Source organism: Pristis pectinata, chromosome 4, assembly GCF_009764475.1.
Source record: "Pristis pectinata isolate sPriPec2 chromosome 4, sPriPec2.1.pri, whole genome shotgun sequence".
In the NCBI taxonomy this organism is placed as follows: Eukaryota; Metazoa; Chordata; class Chondrichthyes; order Rhinopristiformes; family Pristidae; genus Pristis; species Pristis pectinata.
Genome location: NC_067408.1, coordinates 60,659,478 through 60,682,107, shown reverse-complemented (window position 1 = coordinate 60,682,107; position 22,630 = coordinate 60,659,478). Strand labels below are relative to the sequence as shown.

The 22,630-nt window shown below is 44.0% G+C and overlaps 2 protein-coding genes across 2 annotated transcripts in view; both read right to left on the bottom strand.

Annotated features, from left to right (window-relative positions):
• Positions 1-1,255, bottom strand: part of sms (spermine synthase) — a 56,643-nt gene extending 55,388 nt beyond the window's left edge. Inside the window, exon 1 of the mRNA XM_052014670.1 lies at positions 1,143-1,255. Coding sequence (XP_051870630.1) covers positions 1,143-1,188 — 46 coding nt within the window. The 5' untranslated portion in view covers positions 1,189-1,255. The remainder of the gene's footprint in view (positions 1-1,142) is intronic.
• A 9,200-nt stretch (positions 1,256-10,455) lies between these two features.
• mbtps2 (membrane-bound transcription factor peptidase, site 2) overlaps positions 10,456-22,630 on the bottom strand; it is a 33,793-nt gene continuing 21,618 nt past the window's right edge. The window contains exons 9-11 of the mRNA XM_052014958.1: positions 20,634-20,829; positions 16,585-16,660; positions 10,456-14,396 (exon numbers count right to left, since the gene is read on the bottom strand). Coding sequence (XP_051870918.1) covers positions 14,174-14,396; positions 16,585-16,660; positions 20,634-20,829 — 495 coding nt within the window. The 3' untranslated portion in view covers positions 10,456-14,173. The remainder of the gene's footprint in view (positions 14,397-16,584; positions 16,661-20,633; positions 20,830-22,630) is intronic.

Sequence of the window (22,630 nt, the reverse complement as noted above, 5' to 3'; positions counted from 1 at the left end):
TGATTTCTGAAACAGTACATGCCATTTCTATCAAGAGGAAGGAAAAAAATCAACTAATTATTTATCCCTCACAGTTACAGCTAACTAATATCTCTGTCTCCATCTCTGATGAAAACAATTACTGGCAGTACCCGAGACTGCATGGGTGCATTGCTGGCTAATGCAATAGCTATGTACAACATGGGGAACTTTGATTTTCCTCTCCACCATGAAGTAATTGTTTACAATTATAGTTCCAAAAGTTAATCTCCCCATGTGAAGCATAGGCAAAAGTTGAGCTAGTACCAGTTTCAGGCACACTGTTGCCAGAAATACTTTTCATGTTGATCCATATAATCAAGGAACAGTAGGTAGAATGGATAGCACACTAGCTCAGACACAACAGGCCAAATGGTCAACTCCAAAACTATACAAATGTGAGACAAAAACCTTCAACTCCTACTTGCAATTCTCACTGAGTGTAGAAACAGAAGCCCAAAAACCACAGGATTGGTGACAATCCATCCAATGCCAAGCCCAGCTAGATAAACCACAAGCCTCCAGCAACTTCTACATTGCTCCAGATGACAAGTAGCCTGTCCCACCTCCCCTTGAACTCCAACTGGGTGACCCAAGTTTTTTAGGCACCCCTTCCAATTCCTCATGGTAGAATATCCGATCACTATGGGCATGATTGCTGAGGCACTGAAGGAGATTCTGCAATGGGCGGGCTTCCATGCCTCCTGGCGTTGCCTCCCAATCCCCCTTGGGATGAGGTCCCTCACGACTGGCCGCGACATGGAGCTGGTTCCCTGCCGGGCGATGGGGCGACCCCCACCCCCTCGAACGGCGGGACGGGCCGCCTCGGGTGCCCTATGTTAGGCCCAACCCAGCCTGATTCAGTGGCGCCGACGCTGGGACACAAGGTGACCCGTGCTCCCCTTCGCTCCCTGGGAGCGGGTCAGACTGCCTAGGCCTGGGCTGGTCCCCGCCGAAGCCTCCTCCCCGACCACCCCCCTCTTTCGGTGGGGGAGGGGGAAATCGCCAGGCAGCGGGGTCCGGGCCTCACCACACCACGCCACACGTTCGCTGCCTGCGCTTCTCGGAAGAAGAAAGCCCCAGGCCTGCGCTCCCCGGCCCAACCGCCGCCGGGCCGCACTCACCTGGCGCCGAGAGGCAGAAATCCAGGACGTGGTGCTGCACCGCCATGGCTCCAGCTCCTGGCCATGCCGAGCGCGCACCGCCTAACCCGGGCACGCGCGCGGGAAGGGGCGGAGTCAACGGCCCGCCTTCCACCAATGAGAGAAGGGAGCTAGCCACGGGGCGGGGCCAGTGAAAGCAGGGGGCGGGGCTAATTAACAAAGGGCGACAGAAATGTAAATATAGGGGCGGGACTAACTAATTCATTGGTCGGTGAAAACTGGGGCGGGGCTAACTAATAATAAGGGATATGTAAATAACAGGCGCGGCTAACGGACCAAGTGGAATAGATATGTAAATGAAGGGGCGGGACTAACTAACCACGTGAGATCGGCCAGTGAAAGTTGTGGGCGGGTCCAGTGAACAGTCGGGGTGGGTTAACTCACCGAGAGCAAGGGGTCAGCGTAAGCTTAGGGCAAGGCTAACTACCAGTGGGGATCCGCCAATGAAAGGTGGGGACAAGGCTAAGTTCATCCAAGGGGTAGGGCCCAGGAAGAGGTTGAGGAAGGGTCAGCCTTACTCATTAAAAAAAAGTACCTTAGGAATAAGGATGACTTGCTTCCACCAATGGCTCTGTGGGTGTTGACTTCAATATGGAAGCAACAAAATCTACACAGTGGGGCAGGTGGCAACTGGCAGTTGGAATTGGAATATTATTGTCATATGCACCAAGGTACAGTGAAAAACGTGTCTTGCATACTGTTCATCCAGATTACTTCATTACACAGTGCATTGAGGTAGTACAAGGTAAAACAGTAACAGAATGCAGAATAAAGTGTAACAGCAAGGCCATAATGAGGTAGATCGTGAGGTCAAGAGTTCATCTCATCTCACTGCTTTTCGACCGCATGATGGTGATCCCTCTGGACGCAGCTTTCCAGGCAGGATGGAGTGAAGCAGACTATTTTTAGGGCACCTTTTCTAGCCCCCTCCCACTTCAGGGTGGATCCTAAATAGGGCTGCTCAGACATGAATACTGCCACCAAACAACTTTCCTGCTTCTGTTGAAAAGTTGAGCGACTGAATCAAGTATTGACCACTCTCATGCCGGTTCTTGACTAGGAGCTTCCAGCCATCACATGGCCTGTTCCCGCTGCCCTCCCCCAATCGCCGAAAGACTTGAGAAGTAGTGTACTAGGGAACAGTTCAACAGTATAACAGCGGGATAGAAGCTGTCCTTGATCTTGGTGGTATGTGCTTTCAGGCTTTTGTATCTTCTGTCCGATGGGAGAGGGGAGAAGAGAGAATGTCCGGGGTGGATGGTGTCTTTGATTATGCTGGCTGCTTCACTGAGGCAGCGAGAAGTATAGACAGAGTCCAAGGAGGGGAGGCTGGTTTCCGTGACGCACCAGGCTGTGTCCACAACTCTCTGCAGTTTCTTGCGGTCATGGGCAGAGCAGTTGCCATACCAAGATGGGATGCTTTCCATGGTGCATCGATAAAAATTGGTAAGGCCCACGGGGACATGCTAAATTTCTTCAGCTGCCTGAGGAAGTAGAGGTGCTGGTGAGCTTTCTTGGCTGTGGCATCTACATGGTTGGACCAGGACAGGCTATTGGTGACGTTCACCCCTAGGAACTTGAAGCTCTCAACCCTCTCGACCTCAGCACTGTTGAAGTAGACAGGAGCATGTGCACCACCCCCCTTCCTGAAGTCAATGACCAGCTCCTTTGTTTTGCTGACATTTGAGGGAAAGGTTGTTGTCGTGACATCATGTTGCTAAGCTCTCTATCTCCTTCCTGTACTCAGACTCGTCATTAGTTAAGATACTGCCCACTACGTTTGTATCATCTGCAAACCTATAGCTGGAGTTAGAACAGAATCTGTCCATGCAGTCGTGACTGTATAGAGAGTAGAGCAGGGAGCTGAGGACGTAGCCTTGTGGGGTACCAGTGTTGAGAGAATAATCGTGGCAGATGTGTTGCCGTCTATCCTTACTGATTACATTCCGTTGGTCAGAAAGTCAAGGATCCAGTTGCAGAGGGAGGTGTTGAGTTCCAGGTCTCAAAGTTTGGTGATGAGTTTGCTTGGAATTATAGTATTGAAGGTGAAGGTGTAGTCAATAAACAATAGTCTAACATAGGTGTCTTTACTGTCCAGATGCTCCAGAGCTGAGTGTAGGGTCAGGGAGATAGTGTCCCCCGTGGACCTGTTTCGGCGGTAGGCGAATTGCAGTGGGTCAAGGTTGTCTGGGAGGCTGGAGTTAATGTGTGCCATGACCAGCCTCTCAAAGCTCTTCATGGTGGTGGATGTCAGAGCCACTGGGCGGTAGTCATTGAGGCATGTTGCCATGTTTTTCTTAGGAACCGGGATGATAGTGGTCTTCTTAAGGCAGGTGGGAATTTCAGATTGAAGCAGGAAGTGGTTAAAAATGTCTGCAAATACCCCTGTCAGCTGATCTACACAGGATCTAAGGACGTGGCCAGGGACATCATCCAGGCCAGATGCTTTCTGCAGGTTCTTTCTCCAGAAGACTTATCGTGCATCCACAACAGTGACTATGGGTTCAGAGGCTGTCAGGATGAGTGGTGACATACCAATCCCCTTCTGTTCAAAATGTGCAGAGAACGCGTTAAGCTCATCAGAAAGGGATACGCTGTTGTCAGTGATGTTGCCCGACTTTGTTTTGTAGCCTGCTATTGCACGTAAGCCCTGCCACAATTGACGGCTGGTTTGGGACTCTGTTTTGGACTGGTATTGTCTCTTGGTATTGTAAGTTGAGTGGTTTGGGAGATGGCACACATCTTCTGGTGTGCTCTTAGTACAGGGTTTGAGGTTCACAATACCATTCTGAATGCTGCTTCTCCACTTTGAGTGGCCATGGGCCAGAGATACCTGGGAGTCAGAGATGTTGTTGCATCTTTTCAGGGAGGCTTTGAGAACAACTGGTAATCACTTCCCATGACAGAGCTCAAAACAGAGTGTCTGTTTTGGGAGTCTGAAGTCAAGCAAGCGATGTGGCCTACCCAATGGATCTGACTGCATGTAATTAAGACCTCACTGCTGGGGATGTTGGCTTGGGAAAGGAGGCTGATGTTGTTTCAATCATCCTTGCAGTAGATTAAGAAGACTTTGGCTTTGGTGGATTCACTCCAGTGGTTCGAGGTGGAGGGTCTAGTATGACAACCTGGGGCAGGGCCTATGAGGCTGTGGGGCAAGAGCAGTGGCCTCATTCTAATGCACAGGAATGCAAGAGGCTGCGGAGAGTAGTGGACACAATCTGGTCCATCCCTCCCCACCACTGAAAGCATCTACACGAGGTGCTGCCTCAAGAAGATTGCTATTGGTATTGGTTTATTATTGTCACTTGTACCAAGGTACAGTGAAAAGCTTGTCTTGCATACTGATCATACAGGTCAATTCATTATACAGGGCAGTTACATTGGGTTAGTACAGAGTATGTTGAGGTAGTCCAGGTAAAAACAATAACAGTACAGAGTGAAGTGTCACAGCTACAGAGAAAGTGTTCCATCAAGTACTACATCAATGCACTCTGTACTGACTCAATGTAACTGCACTGTGTAATGAATTGACCTGTACGATCGGTTTGTAAGACAAGCTTTTCACTGTACCTCGGTACAAGTGACAATAATAAACCAATACCAATACTTGTGAAATACGGGGTCAGAGGCATTCTAGGTACAACCCATATAATTGAAAGAGAGGCTGTTGCAGGGTGATTATCTGACCATGATTCTTTGAAGGGGAGGAATCCATGTGGATGCAGTCTTGCCCTACCCAACAACAGACGGAAATGGAAGGTGTATTTAACCATGTCAAAGGCATGGGTGGGTCAAAAAATGTAGAGGAGGATTTGTTTTACATGGCAGGGTAACACATGATTTCATTTGTGGCTTTGTATAGGATTGTTTGTGTTGTGGCTGGCAGAGTCCTGAGTGAAGGAGTTCCGGGCAAGAACAACCGGGTTTGGTTGTTGAGAATTGTGACTGTTGCAGATTTTAAGGGGAGGAAGATAATAGAAGGAACCCTTGTCAATGTCTGCCAACTTGGGCACTGGGAAAAGAAGCTGGGTGTTATAAGTTTGGTGAGAATGAGGTCATGGGAGCAGGAGATATGGCTTCTGAGTAAAGTAAACTTGAAGAGGAGACTAGCAAACCTCCACAACAGAGAATGAGAGCATTGCACAGCCCTCCAGTTCAGCAAGCAGGTGGTATTGAAAATCCTCACAAGTAGTTGTGACCCCAGCTGGAACTTTGACCAGGGATAAGTACAAACATTTCTGTTTGGGTGACTGTAATGGGAAGGTTAAATAACAGCAAACTTCACATGTTAACAAGGTTATTGCACACTGTTTAATTAATTAAGTTCATTGCTTGTAATATTGCAGCTTAAACACAACATTCAGGAGTTTACACATCTCCACTACCTATTCTACCTCCCATTTCAATCCAACACTTACGTTTGCTTACCTGCATTGAATCCCCATCTAACAGCATCTCAAATTTTAAAATGTTCATCTTTAAATTCTTCCATTGCCCCTTCTTCCATCCCCTACCTGCACATTGTAACCTCCATTTCTCCTGCTTCCCTCTATTGTGTTCAGTTCTAGTCACCTCATTATAGGAAGGATGTGGATGCTTTAGAGAGGGTGCAGAGATTTACCAGGCTGCTGCCTGGATTAGAGAATATGTCTTATAAGGAATAGTTGAGTGAGGTAGGACTTATCTCTTTGGAGCGATGCAGGATGAGAGGCAACTTGATAGAGGTGTATAAGATTATGAGGGGCATAGAGTGGACAGCCAACACCTTTACCCCAGGGCGTAAATGGCCAATACCAGAGAACATCAGTTTAAGGTCAGAGGAGGAAAGTTTAGGGGAGATGTCAGAGATAGTTTTTTTTTTACACAGAGTGATGGGTGCCTGGAATGCACTGCCGTGGGTGATGGTACAGGCTGATATAATAGGGTTACTTAAAAGACTCTTAGATAGGCACTTGGAAGTGAAAAAATGGAGGGTTACGGGCTGTGTAGGAGGGAAGGGTTAGATTGATCAAGGAGTAGGTGTTTATATAGGTCAGCAAAACACTGTGAGCCAAAGCGCCCGTACTGTGCTGTACTGTTCTAAGTTCTAGAATGTAGAATGCTACAGCACAGTACAGGCCCTTCGGCCCACAATGTTGTGCCGACATTTTATCCTGCTCTAAGATCTATCTAACCCTTCCCTCCCACATAGCCCCCTATTTTTCTTAAATGTCCCTAAGGTATCTGCCTCCACAACCCCTGCAGGCAGTGTGTTCCACACACCCACCGCTCTGTGTAAAAAAACTTACCCCTGACATCCCCCTTATTCCTTCCTCCAATCACCTTAAAATTATGTCCCCTTGTGTTAGCCATTGTCACCCTGGGAAAAAGTCTCTGACTGTCCACTCTATCTATGCCTCTTATCATCTTGAAGACCTCCATCAAGTCACCTCTCATCCTCCTCCTCTCCAAAGAGAAAAGCCCTAGCTCGCTCAACCTATCCTCATAAGATATGCTCTCCAATCCAGGCAACATCCTGGTAAATCTCCTCTGCACCCCCCCTAAAGCTTCCACTTCCTTCCTATAATGAGGCAACCAGAACTGAACACAACACTTCAAGTGTGGTCTGACCAGAGTTCTATAGAGCTGCAACATCACCTTGCGGCTCTTGAACTCAATACCCTGGCTGATGAAGGCCAACACTCCATACGCCTTCTTAACAACCCTATCGACCTGTGTGGCAACCTTGATGGATCTATGTACATGAACCCCAAGATCCCACTGTTCCTCCACACTGCTAAGAGTCCTGCCATTAACCTTGTATTCTGCCTTCAAATTCGATCTCCCAAAGTGTATCACTTCACACTTATCCAGGTTGAACTCCATCTGCCACTTCTCAGCCCAGCTCTGCATTCTATCAATATCCTGTTGTAATCTACAGCAACCTTCTACACTATCCACAACACCACCAACGTTTGTATCATCAGAAAACCCACCCTTCCACATCCTCATCCAAGTCATTTATAAAAGTCACAAAGCAGGGGTTCCAGAACAGATCCCTGCAGAACACCACTCGTCACCGACCTCCAGGCAGAATACGCTCCATCTACCACCACCCTCTGTCTTCTGTGGGCGAGCCAATTCTGAATCCACACAGCCAAGTTTCCCCGGATCCCATGCCTCCTGACTTTCTGAATAAGCCTTCCATGAGCAACCTTATCAAATGCCTTACTAAAATCCATGTACACCACATCCACTGCTCTACCTTCATCAATGCGCTTTGTCACATCCTCAAAGAATTCAATCAGGCTCATGAGGCACGACCTGCCCCTCACAAAGCCATGTTGACTGTCCCTAATCAGCCTATGCTTCTCTAAATGCCCATAAATACTGTCTCTAAGAATCTTCTCCACTATTTCTCTCTACTTTGTTAGGAGTTTGAAGAGATTTGTCATCAAAGACTCTTACAAATTTCTATAGGTGTATGGTGGAGAGCATTCTGACTGGTTGCATTGCAGTCCAGTATGGAGGCTCCAATGCACAGGATTGCAGGAGGCTACAGAGGTTTGTAGACTCAGCCAGTTCTATCACGGGCACAGCTCTCCCCATCTTCAAGAGGCAGTACGTTAGGAAGGCAGCATCCATTACTAAAGACCCTCACCATCCAGAACATGCCCCCTTCTCATTACTACCATCGGGGATGAGGTACAGGAGCCTGAAGACCCACACTCAACAATTCAGAAACAGCTTCTTCCCCTCCGGCATCAGATTTCTGAACAGTCCATGTAATTGGACCATTATTTATTGAACGGACCTGTTATTCCTAATTTTGCACTATTTATTTTTGTAAGTTATAGTGATTTCTATGTTGTTGCACTGTACTGCTGCTACAAAACAACAAAGTCAACTCATACAAGTCAGTGATAATAAATCTCGATTCTGATTCCCTCTGATCCCATTTACATTTTGGTAGCATAAATCTTCCTTTGCTTAAAAGGAACCAGTGTCTTTCTTGACGTACTGGACATACTATATCGTTCTCCGAATGAGAAGAGTTCTCAAAATTTTTCAACCTGGTGACTCCTCTTGCTGAAGCACTCCCTCATCAACTGTCTTGAGGGGGCTAGATGTTAAAGCCACCTGATAGAGACAGGACCCACGGATAACATCCAATACCACAATGAACCTCTAATACTTCATCCTGTGTGTGTGTTTGTATTTCTATGTTGGTTTTTAAAAAAACCCTCAAAAATACTTGAAATTGCTGTCTAACCCCCTCAGACCCATCATAAACTGGTTCTTCCAAACAGGGTGGCAAAAAACCAAAGTGCAGGAATGCTTGTCTCTCCTGACATTTCAACTGCTCAGCCCACACTGTGGGGGTGCTTCAGAACACCACTTCACACACTAAATTATGCTTTAAGTTTGCACATATAGTTTTATAGGTTTAAGGTGCTAGGGAGTAGATATCAAGGAGATGTCAGGGATAAGTTTTTTACTCAGAGAGTGGTGAGTGCGTGGAATGGGCTGCCGGAAATGGTGGTGGAGGCTGATACGATAGGGTCTTTCAAGAGACTGTTAGATAGGTACATGGAGCTGAATAAAATAGAGGGCTATGGGTAAGCCTAGTAATTTCTAGGGTAGGGACATGTTCGGCACAGCTGTGTGGGCCGAAGGGCCTGAGTTGTGCTGTAATTGTTCTATGTTTCTGTATGCCTCTGGAGTGGAAATTAATAGTTATTACTACTACTTTTCTTCAGTCTTGCCAAAAATTCAAAGTGGATGCATTTATTTTGTTACATAAAGTGTAATTATGAGCAGAATCAATCAGGGCTTTCAAGGGAGGATTAGGTAAGTATTTGAGGGAAATGATTTTTGCAGTAATGGCACTGAATGAATTGCCTTACAAGGAGAGTAAAAGCATCAAGCAGAAGCTGGACTGCTCCTTCTTTTAAAAAATACAACATAGAACAGTACATCATCGGAACAGGCCCTTTGACCCACCATGTCTGTACCAAACAGAATGCCGAATTAAACTAAATCTCTTCTGCCTGCACATGATCCATATCCCTCCATTCCCTGCATACTTATGTATCTATCTAACAGCCTCTTAAATACCACACCAGTGTCTGCTTCCACCACTTCCCCTGGCAGGCCATTCCAGGCACCCACCACTCTAAGAAAAAAAAATGTCCTGCACATCTCCTTTAAACATCCCCCCTCTCACCTTAAATGAATGTCCTCTGGTATTTGACATTTCTATCCTGGGAAAAAGATTCTGACTGTCTACCCTATCTATGCCTCTCATAATTTTATAAACTTCTATCAGGTCTCCCCTCAGCTTCCGATGTTCCAGAGAAAACAACCCAAATTCATCCAACTTCTCCTTATTGATCATAACTTCTAATCTAGGCAGTGTCCTGGTAAACTTCTTCTGCACCCTTTCCAAAGGCTCCACATCCTTCCTGTAATGGGGTGACCAGAAATGCACACAATACTACAAGTGTGGCCTAACCACAGTTTTATATAAGATGACTTCTTTAATCTTATACTCAATGCCCCGACCAATGAAGGCTAGCTTGCCATATGCCTTCTTTACCACCCTATTTACTTCCATGGCCACTTTCAGGGAGCCATGGACTTACCTTAATCCCATGCTGCCTGAATTTATGATCATGCTTTTTGAATGTAGGAAGATCTATAATATTTCTGCTAAAAACAATGACTTAATGCATGGCATTTTATCATTTTTCAAACAACCCAACATCTAACCATATTACAAGTCTTTAAACAACTATTTTGCATCCATATTAATTACAATTATTTTTCCACTTGTGATCATAAACAACTTTGAAAACTCACAAAGCAGAAATAGAGCATTGGTGGTTTACCTGGTGAGCAAAGAATTCTCAACACAGTTACCCATACTGTACTCAATCCCTTCCCCATCCATCTGGACAATGTAATATTGAAAATTGGCAGTTTATCCCAGATTGGAGCTGACTTCCAGAGTCTCAACTCTGTACAATGAAGTTCCCCTCATTCCCTAAATAGCTTACTTTCAATCTTTACTCCTGGCACTTTGCTGTTCTTCCTCCAATTGCTAGGAACAGTTCCTCTGCCACCATTTCATAACTTATCTGGCATTCCCATTCCACATTATTCTAAGGAAAACATGCATAATTTTCCAATTCTTTTTGCATTTCTCATACAAATTAACTTCTAGCGAATCTGCACTATGCCCTCAATATTCCTGAAAAAAATGTGAAGCCAAATAATGCACAAAGCCTTTTGATTTATATATTGTTTACTTCTAAAAATCTCGGGTTTCCCAGATATTGCAGCAACAAAGTTATGTTAGCACAACTTTACAAAACACAGGATTACTTATAATGCAAATACAAGGTAGACAACACACACATAAAATTTTGTAGTCCAAAACATTTTGTTTAGATCCACAGGACATTGGATAATATTCCACTTACAGTGATATACCAATGATTTCACCTGCTGCTCCCTAATCAGTTCACTGCCGGACAGAGGGAGGAATAATCCCTCCCTCATCTCCATTGGAATGGGTTATATTTTGTTGCTCGAAGACCGAAAGATATCAGTGAACACCTGTCAAGCAACTAGGATTTAAAAAAAAGAAAACACAAGTGCAATTTGACCAATCCTAACCCAATTTGTCAATAGACAATTAAGATTAACTTGTCAGCATCACTCAACCATTCAATAAATAAAATCATCAAAATGTGCATGGAACTGCAGCTCTTTATGTCACATGATTGTCATCATGAGCTCTCGTTTATACAGGAAAATATTTTAAAAAGAACTGAAGAATCCAGAACAGATTCAATCCTGTAACACTAGAAAAAGCACAACAGGTCTGCCAGCATCAGCAAGAGGTGCAACCACTTCGTGCATTTGGTCACAATCAGAAACAGAGGAGGAGGAGACAACATTTAGGAAGCTAAGAAAAATTAAACTATTAAGGCATGAGGACAAATTCCAGTGCAAGAAAGAACGACATACAAATGGAATCAATAAAATCTCAGTGAGACACCAGGAACGTGCAAGAACAGTTAAGATAACGAGACAGAAAATGAGTGTGGAGCTTGTACACAGCACATAGGCCTTGTTGCTATTCTGCTAAGAAAAACTTTTGACTGAATGTTATACCAGGCCTCCTCCAAAACTTCCAACTTATTTTCTATTTATACTCTGAAAGCATTAACTCTACTTCAACATAATTTAATTTTGGTTAAATTTATGATGAAAGGACCCAATAGCTCTTCTGTGGGTAAAATACATGCAGAGAAACACAGGATCCGTGTTAAACAATCATTGTTGGAAGATGCTATACATCAGCTGCTATCAATATTACTTTTGATTCAAACCACTGAAACAGCGGAGACTTCAGATCAAGACAGAAGAGACCACAGATGCTGGAAATTTGGAGCAACACACAAAGGAGCTGGAGGGACTCAGTAGGTCAGCCAGAAATGGACAGTCGACGCTTTAGGTCAAGACCTTTCATCGGGACTGGAAAGAAAGCCAGTATAAAAAGGTTGGGGGGGGGCGGGTGGTTGGTAAGGGTACCTCCCTTCTGTCTTTCCAGTCCAGATGAAGGGTCTTGACCCAAAACGTCAACTGTTCATTTCCCTCCATAGATGCTGACTGACCCGCTGAGTTCCTCCAGCACCTTTGTGTGTTGCTCCAGACTTCACATCAAGATGCATGTTAGATCAATATCTCTGTCCAAGAGGGGCCACTTGATTCAAAGGTACAGAACTAAGCACTTCTTTTTGCAGTAATGTCTGGACACCAAAATGAGAACTTGTTACTTGCTGACATTCACCAGAATTTATCAAAGTTTCCAAATGAAATCAATCTGAAAAGGTAGTGGCAAGCATCAACATAAACACTGCTTGGAATTTAAAATCACAGTACCACTCACCACAGCTACTTTTTTTTTATTTTTGGGATCTGGACGTTTTTATTACCCATTCTTAAATACATTTGAGAAGGTGGTGATGAGCTACCTTCTTGAACTGTTGCAGTCCTTCTGGTAAAGGTACTACCAGTGCCTTTGGGGAGGGAGTTCTAGGAATTAGACCCAACAACGATGAAGGCGATACATTTCCAAGATGGCATGGTGTGTGCCTTGGAGGGGAACATGAGAGCGCTGGTGTTCCCGTGCATTTGAAGCCCTTTTCCTTCTTGCTGGTGGAGGTCATGGGTTTGGGATGTGCTGTCACAGCAGCCTGGGCAAGTAACTGCAGTGCATTTTATACTGGTACTGGAGGGAATGAATGTTTAGGGTTGTTGGTGGGGTGCCAATTAAACAGGCTGTGTTGCCCTAGGTGGTCAAACTACTTGAGTGTTATTGAGCTACACTCATGTTGTTGAATGAGAGTATTCCATCACACTCCCAGCATGCACCTTGTTGATGTTAGAAAAGCCTTGTGGTACCAGAAGGTGAGTCACCCACCACAGGATATCCAGCCTCTGACCTGCTTGTGTAGCCACAGCATTTTTATAACTGCTCCAGTTGTTTCTGATCAATCAGCAGCAAATATTTCTACTCTTTGCTAATGGCGGAAGGAAGATCATTGATGAAGCAGCTGAATTTGGTGGGGTTTGGAACACAGCCTCAAGGAACTCCTGCAGTAAAGTACTGGAGGTAGAATGACTGACCTCCACCACATCTAGCTTCCTATGTATGAGATACTATGACTCCAATCACTGAAGTTTTTTCCCCTTGAATCCCATTGACTTCAGTTTAAACAGGGTTCTTTAATGCTGCACTCAGTCAAATGCAGCCTCAGTGTCAAGGGCAGTCACCCTCACTTCACTCTTTGGTCCATGTATGGACCAAGTAATAAGGTCTGGGGCCAACTGGTTCTAGTGAAAACCAAACTGAGCACTGGTGATCCAGTGATTGGTGAGTAAGTGATGCCCGATAGCACTGTCAATGAAACTTCCTTCACACTGCTGGTGAGTGACAGTAGACTGACTGGGCAGTAGTTAGACAGATTGAATTTGCCCTGGTTTTTGAGAACATACCTGACCAATTTCCCACATTGTCAAACCAGTGACAATGCCAGTGTTGTCACTGCAGTGGAACAACTTAGTGCGGCTGGCTCTGCAGCACAGGTCTTCAGTACTATAGCTGGATTGTTGTCTGTTGTATCCAGCACCCTTGGCCATTTCCCGATATCATGTGAAGTGAATCAAACTGGCTGAAGACCGGCTTCTGTGATAGAGGGGACCTCAGGAGGATAGATCATCCACTTCTGGCTGAACATGGTTGTGAATGCTTCAGCACTCACACTCTGGGTCCTGCCCCTGCTGAGAATGGGAACATTCTTTTGGACTCCTCCTCCTAGCTGTTTAGTTGTCCACCACCATTCACAATCAAATGTGACTGAACTGCAGAGCTTTGATCCGATCTGTAGTGAGATTGCTTAGCTGTGTCTATTACATGCTGATAATGCTGTTAGCATGTTTGTAGACCTGGGCTGCAGCTTCACTTGGTATGCCTGGTGCTTCCCCCAACATGCTCTTCTGCATGCTTCATTGAACAAGGATTGACCCCCTGGCCCAATTCTAATGGTGGCGTAAGAGATATGCCAAGCCATGAGGTTACAGATTGAGGTGGCAAACATTTCTGCTGCTGCTGATGGTCCCCAGCACCCAGTTTTGAGCTGCCAGATCTGAAACTATTCCAATCAGTGCCATTGTAGTGCCACACACCATGATGGAAGGTGTCCTCACTGTGAGGAACTCTTTCCCATAGGTTTTCCAATTCCATACTCCTGAGAAGGCTTGCTCAACAGAATAGTCAGCACAAAATCACATGGGCACAGCCCCATGGGTTTTTCCTTAAAATCTCGGGATTGTGCTCAGCAATTTCCACAACGTGGAGTTGGAGGCAGGGAGGGATACGATATAGATGCATGAACGGAAGATGTCATCTGTGTGTTCTAGATTAGGTCAGGTTTACAGCACTACCTAGCTGTAACCATCCAAAGGCCCAGAACCACATTGGAAGCCAGCAGGGCACTTCCAAAAAGCAAGATAAAAAATCCAATGAGATCTCGATGGTTCTTCTCTACAATCAGAGAGCTGAGCGTGGCCTCCAGGAAGGAATTCAACATCCATTGTCCATCCAGAGCAAAACATGGCACAGCATTTATTACTGCAAGAGCTCCTGATAAAGAAAGCAGGTATCTGGGACAGTAACATGAAGGAAACTAGTCAGCAATAAATTATAAAATGCCTTCATTTATATTTTTGACAAGCAATACATTTTTGTTCAATTATGCCACAATATGGGTAATATATCTACCTCGTCATAGCCTTGAACCTTATTGTCTGCCTGCACTGCACTTTCTCTGTTATTGTAACACTTATTTCTGCATTCTGTTACTGCTTGTTCCCTTGTACTACCTTGATGTACTGATGTGATGAAATGATCTGTATGGATGGCATACAAAACAAAGTTTTTCACTGCACCTTGGTACATGTGACAATAATAAACCAATTTACCAATTTAATGGCAAGATTTTCATTTGTGAACCTTTTTTTCAAACAATAAAGTAACACCTCTGGTCACTTACTAACATGCACATTTCACTTTCAGTGCTTTTTTTAAACTGTCATGGTGGGACCCGAGTTGATATTTTGTGGATTATTATTCTATGAATCTATCTCACTTGTCCTATAATCATGGAATCATAATGTCCATTTGGTCCATCGAGTCTATCCCACTCCTAGTAAACCAATTCAGTCCTATTCCCCCCACTTTTCCTCATAAACCTGACAGCTGTACCTGATCCTGTTTCCACCACCCCTGCAGGCACCATCCCAGATCATCACCACTCTCTGTGTAGACAAGTTTTTCCTGGCAGCCCCCTCGTATCTTCTGCCCAGATCTGTGCCCCAATCCATGAAATATATGCTAATGGAACCAACTGCTTTCTAATCCCATCATATATCTTGCACAGCAAATATCCTTTCAACCACCCTTTTATCGAAGGACAATAATCCCAATTTTTTTCAATCTAACCTCACAGCTGAAATCCCTCATTTCTGGAACTGTTCTGATAAATTTTTAATGCACATTCTCTAGGACCTTTACGCCCTGATGATCAGAATTGGCATCGTTGCTCCAGCTGTAGTCTAACCAAAATATCTATACCCACATCAATACTGATATCAATAACCAATATCTATACTCACACCACCCTAACTGAACAGATGCAAATTAGCTCTAAAGTCTTAATAACTTTGCTTTTACAAAGTGGTAATGTATGTGTATTCCCGAAGAGTAGTACCCATTTCAAAGCTGTAACTCCCCCCATACACACATTAAATGGATGAGGTATGGGCAAAAAAACAAGGGAGAGTGTTTGACTGGAGCAGGAACTCAGCCCAGGTGCAGTTGGATTGAACTTACTTTAGCTGTTGGATCTATTTGTTTATCTGCACTGCACTTTCTCTGTAATGGTAACACTATATTCTGCATTCCGTTTTTTTCTTTTTGTACTACCTCAATGTACTCATGTATGGAATTATCTGTATGGATGGCATGCAAACAAAAGCTTTTCACTGTATCTCAGTACATATGACAATAACATTGGAATTCATGCAATGGGAGAGTTCCTAGTACCAAAGACCATGGGTATAGGAAGCATTGGCTGAGAGGTTGAAAAACATGCTAGGGTTGAGGGACAGACGCATAGGAAGAAGAAGTAAAGGGTAGAGGATGAGAAGTAGTGACAACATCTCTGGTTGACAAGGAGACCAAAGGCAGTGTTTCAGAAAAACTTAAGCTGCTAGACAAAAACAATCTTATCCTAACAATGCAGATCAGTGCAGTGACTCAAGGTGGGAAATTACAAGCCACATCACAGAGAATAGGACAAGTCCTCACAGAATGGTGTAAACAGAGCTGGGATTGGGTGGGTGGAGGGATTTACCTAGGTACAGCAAACCTTGCTGCAGTGGAATTGTGAAGAGAAGAGGCAAAGAGAGACTAAGCAGTTTGCAGAGAGGTTTAAGGAGCTCCAACAGAAAATATCAACATTGAAAGGGTGAACTTTGAAAGATGGCTTTTACTTTTCGGTGAATCAGTAACCAGGTGATTGAAAATTACCGCTAGAATTGTGATAAAGGGAAGTTGAATGAAATGAGCCTTAATAGAACAAGCAGCTAGAGTTAAAGAATTCCCACTGGCACAATGCCCTCTTGTTTTGACATACTGCACAGGGCCCTGATAGCTTGGGAATTTATGACAGCTATAACCTTGGCAGCATGTGACAAAAGCTCTGGGCACAACATCAACCATTCTTACACTGACATACTTCCGTTGACCCCTCACTGACTGGTTTGTATCTTGACAACAGGAAAAGGATACTTGCAAAAAGTTTCTATTATAACAGGGACGTCCAAGTGTAGGAAACCAAAGCGTGGCATGTAGTTGGTAAGGCTCACTGCAAACAAAGAGATGCATATCAGAAGCACATCAAAAGCATACAAGGCATATTAGTTCACAAGGCCCATGGACATGGCCACAATGGGCATCAGCAAGTTACAAAAATCAAAAATTGTTAACAAAGCTGCCATATTGGGAGAAAGTTTTAGAGTGGAATGTTCATGTTATCTGAAGATGTATTTTCTTCTACATTCTAAAATATGCAAATTAGAACAGGCTTCCATAATATGACAAAGTGGTTTTAAAATATGGTTTGCACAAAGCATCTCCAAAAGTGAAGAACATCTGCTCAATGAAAAGGAATGTTCAGTTCCTCTTACTGCCTTGGAGGAAATAGGTAAAGTTTGTTGACATGATCACCCTCGGTCGAATCGGTTGATATGGTCACACTGGGAAACATGCTTCAGAATCAAAACATTTGCAGATGGTGTGAAGCCATTTGAAATTGCAACAGAAAACTCTGCTGGGTGTAATGGTGGAATGATTTTTGGTTTCAGGTACAATGCAATCATGAAGATAACCATTACACTCAGTTCCCATAATATCCTAATTATATGGGATTACATATGATATACAGCACAGAAACAGGCCATTCAGCTGGCCAATCTACGGTGGTGTTGACCCTCCTCCTGTGTCTCCTTGTCTAAATCTATCAGCATGGCCCGCTATTCTCGTCTATCTCCCCTGCTTGCCAGCATCCCCCTAAAATCATCAACACCATTTGCTTCATCATTCCCTCTAGCAGTGCATTCAATTTGTTTTCACCACTCTTTGGGTACAGAATCATACAAAATTTACCACCATTTTGTTTTTCCTGGTCAAAAGACAGTTACCCAACTGAATCCCACCTTTCCAGCACTTGGACAACTGTGACCTGCAGGGCTACAGATCCAGGTCATGCCCAGGTACTTTATAAATGTGGGCAAGATTTCTACCTCAAACACCCTTTCAGGTTGTGAGTTCCAGACACCCACCACCCACTGGGTGAAAAAAGTGTTCACCGCTCCTCTGTTTCTACTGATTTCCCCATCATATTGCTTGGTAAACACCTTCAGTTGACAGCTTCTGGTTATGCTCTTTCCCGCAGGTAGAAACATTTGTCTCTGGATCCTCTCTAGCCTACCATTGCTTTAAAGATTTCGATGAAGTCACCCCTATTGTTGAAGAAGGAGCACCCAGTCCGTTCACCCTTCCCTGATGCGAACCCCTTCCATTTCTGGTCAAGGTGATACCAGACGTCTTCTCCGCACCATCTCCACTGCCAGTATATCCTTTTCACAATATGGTAACTGCAACTGTACATGATACCATGAGTCTAACCACATTCCAGACAGGTTTAACATTAGTTCCTCATTTTACAATTCCTTCCTCTTTGAAACACTAGAGCTTTAGTGTTTGGTTTGTTTATTTCATGGCTTTGAGCACCTTTTAGTAATGTGTATTTTTGCTTTATTCCCCTATCCTACCTCCAAGTAATGAGACCCTACTTTTTTTTCTCTACCAAAAGGTACTACCTTGCAAGTTGAACTTAAATTGCCTAATATTTGCCCATTCTGCAAGTTTGTTAATGTTCTTCTGTAATTTGTTTGAGTCCTCCTCAATGCTGACTATCTCCCACAAGAGATTAGCATCAAATCTAAGTTATTAATGTGTGAACTGTTGTCCTGGCACTGATCTTTGTGGAACATCTCTACCCTCCCCTCCCCCACTGTGAATAGTTACCCATTACTACCACCCTCTGCTGCTTATGTCTTGACTCCAGATTCACTGACCTTATTCACTGGTCTACGATGGTAAACTTTAACCAAGGTTGTTTAAAGATCTAGATAAGTTATAAACAATGAGAGGTATTTAATAATTATAATAAATTTGTCTACATACTGTTATCTTTTTAAAAAAAGATAAGATTGGTCAAGCAAGATTCAAAACCCATGCTGAATATTCATTATGTTATTTTTCATCTCTGTGTGTTCTTTTAACTCCTTTGGTAAGGATTCCATTATTTTCCCTATCACCTATGATAGCTGGACATGTCCTATTCTCCTTAAATACAGGTTATTATGTTAGACATCCATCAGCTCTCTGGCACTTCACCTTCTTCTGTTGAATTATTAAATGTGTGGTAATGCCCCTTGTATCTCTTCCCTAGATTGTTCTAAGGTGCATGGATGCAATCCATCCTGAGTTAGATTGGTCTATTTAAAATACACAATTTTTCAGTTTTAAATTCATATCTCATTACTCATCTCATCATCCAATGTCCATTTGTTTCATCTCCCTCATAAAAATCAATGCAAAATAATATTTTACTACTTCTGTTTTCTCCATCATTACCTGATATCTATCCATTAATTCTCACCCCATTTTCCATTTGTCTGTATCTGGCAATTTACTGAACAACTAAGTCCTAATACTTTCAGATTTCTTTTTCTTTTTCAATATTTTTATTAATTCCAAATAAAAAATATGAAGTACATGAAACAAAGGAAGAAACAAAATGTTACAAAATAGATTGTATTGAATCACATTTGAAATCACAATGTTTCATATTAATAAAAAAAATGGTAACTAATTAGTATTAATAGATTGGAATAATTTCATTATAAAAAAAATCTAACCCACTACCAAAACTGAAGCTGCTTGATAAAAAAAACACCCTAAAGACATAATAGTATAGGCCAATATCTGTACTTTAAGCACCAAATCAGTGGTTTTGAAAGTCGTTCAATAAAGGTCCCCATAATGCTTGAAAGTTCAGAATAGATCCAGAAATAGAGCAGCCGATCTTCTCTAAATTTAGATATGACATAACATCCCGTAACCATTGAGCATGAATGGGGGGAGTAATTTCCTTCCATTTAAGCAATACAGCCCTCCTGGCTATAAGAGAAATGAAGGCCAATATGTATAAGTCGGAAGTCTCCAGATTTCTTTTTAAGAATGAAATGTCACACTCAGTTAAGCACAATGTTCCTCAAATGATCAATGTACATTTCAAACTACCAGACAACAAGAGGATTAGCCTACCTCCTATGCCCCTGTTAAATGATGATGAGCAGTCAGGTACCAGTGTAGCGAGAAGGGTAATGCAATCAATGGAGAGAGTTTAGTTATTCTACATGGAACTCTGCATTTATTCTCTTGGTTCACATCCACGTGAAACAAAGCAAACAGCGGAGGACGGGCAATCAGTAAAGATGACCATGACTCTCAGTCTACCTCAACCTGATGTAGTGGCCATAGCCAGCCAAGCCTGGCTACATGACCCCCAATGAAGTCGGGTGTTTTCAGGTCGGGGATCAAAAAAAGGGCCAGGTTTTAGTTTTAAACCCGAGGTCTTGAATGGATTGGGCTAAAGTCAGCAGTGAGAGAGTGGATTGCATGGTGGAGACTCAGGACAATGGATTTGGACATCCAGAAGAAGAAAACGGCAAAATGTCTACTTTTTGATGGTTTGATACAAAGTAAAGTACGACTAAGTGTGCAGGCTCAGAGGAGGGAGAGATTGAGATACGGGGGTGGAATCAAAGCATGGATAGATGTCTGTGTTCTTTTCGTTATGTGGTACCATCAATGACCTGAGCTATGAAAATAAAGTAACAATAAGTGAATTGAGGTACTGACCCAGAGACCTTTACATTCTGTGTGGTTGTAGTAACCACACTGGAGGACTAAGCCATGATTTACTAGTATTTCTATGATAGGTTTTCCCACACCACTGGTCATGACAGGGACTGGGTCCACATGCACCCAGTTCCCAGACTCTCACACAACTTCTTACACTGAGCACTGAAATGTAGGAGTGAATGTGGCAGAGCATGGCTCAATTTCTCTGTTGTCCTGATCTACCACTTCAACTGGCACAAGATAATTGGCATCAGAAGCTCAGTCAGCAGAGAGTGAGCAACTTGAAGTGAACCTTACCTCACTGTGATGCAGCCAATTGTCTATAGAACCACAATGCCACAAACCTGCATACTGAAGATGGACAGGGTGCCCGACAAATAGCATATCCATGGGAGACGAGTGCTTGACTCTGATCAGCCTGGTTTGGTTTTCCATAGAAGGCTTCGCACACAAGCTGCGGACAAACTCCTTCTGACAGTCCACGTTCCGCTGACATACCCGACTGGATTCAATGGCTTTCCTGGCTGGCAGGCAAACGTGCTACAAGCCCAAACAAATGCACAAAGGAGGGTGAGGTACAGCAACTTGCATACAGCAGTCTAGAAGGGAAATACTCCAGTCCCAAACTGTGGAGGTCCGACCAAACCCAGCATACTTTTAACTCAAACTTATAAATTTGTTCCTGACATTTTGTCCAATATTACAAAAGCTTTTACGAAACCCCACACCACATACTCCCTTATGGCCTCTTACCTGACAATCAGTTCCCATTAGTTCATGGGACTGCATGGTATTTTAAGTTTCAGCAATATCATAATCACAGCACTGTGCGTTCTGGAGGTTGGACAGCAGGTTTGCAGAGGGCAGCGATGGGTGTCTAGCGGATGGTGGAGAGTGAAAAAGGAGAGGAGAGGGAGGGGACGGTTGTTACTTTGATGGCAGACTAAATTCATTCATAATGTTTCTTCTTGAAAGTTTCTGAGTACACTACACCCCACATTACAGGGGGATGCATTCTTAGAAAACTGTCCATATTGTGATTTTCTCCAACGCGAAGCCTTGGCAAAATTTGGCTTTTTCTTACTCTTTTTGTGTTTATTTAGTTATTTTTTCCTCACAAATTCCATAAGAGTGAACCTCTATTCTATCTTTCAAATTTATTTGGCAGTGATCTGTGAATTCTGTATGGGTGAATTTCCATTACCCGAACTACCGTAACACGGGGTTGTACTGTACTGGAGGACAATCTGGATTTGCATTAACCAGGCTGACAGGCCAGTGACTAGGTAAAGGATGTCACTGCCCCTTTCTAAGTATGGATATGATATCATACATAACTTGTTCTTCCGGGTATAAGGATATTGCATCAAAGGTATTGAACAGGAAGAGAAACTTTTCATTTGTTAGTGGGGCTCAGAGATCATGGTATTGCTGCCAGTGGCAATACGCCAGTGAACAAAGTCAGAGGACACAGAGAGAGTGCAGCCACACTGAAGGAGAGAATGCAAAGTTTAGGGTGGAGTGGTGAGAGCATGTAGTAATAGCGAAAGTAGACGATGAAAGAGCAAGGACAATATGGGGGCTGGGAGATAGCCAGCTGTGAGAAGTTTTTGAGTGGGTGGGGGATGATAAAAGAGAAGATGATAGAGGAGTATTGGAGGAGTAGCAGAAGGTGGTGAGAGCCGAGCAGCAGAAATAAAGAAATGAAGGCAAGAACGGAGGGACCAGGATAGAGCGAGAGATGCTGGCAGCTGAGAGTGGAACAAGAGGGATGAAGCAGGAGAAAGCAAATGTAGAGGGATGGGGAGATATTGGGAAATGAGGAGAGATAGGGATCAAGTGGGAAGCATGAAGACCAGACATGGGAACAAACTGAGCCGAGATACAGGGATAAAGCAGGAGACAGTGAGAGGGGAATATAATGAGAGATGGTGAAACACACGGGAAGGCAAGAGGTGGACGGGATGAAGCAGGAGACAAGACCTGAGAACTGGGGGTACATTGGGAGGGGGGAGAAATGGGGACACGGTGGGTGGGATGGGGATGGCAGGAGGGGAGAGAGAAGTGGTATGGTGGGAGGGAAAGAGATGGGGGATGGCGGGGCAAGGGAAGGGGTATGATGGGGGGGAGAGATGTGGGATGGCAGGAGGGAAGTGGGAGGGGGAGAGATGGTACAGCAGGAGATGGGCAGAGATGGGGTACCGCGGGTGGAGGGGATATAGTGGGGGGGGGGGGGGAGAGATGGGGACAGAGGGAGGTCGGGGAGACAGGTGTGTACGGTGGGGAGGGAGGGGTCAGACAGGAAGGAGAGGCAGGGACATGGCGGGGGAGAGAGGCGGGG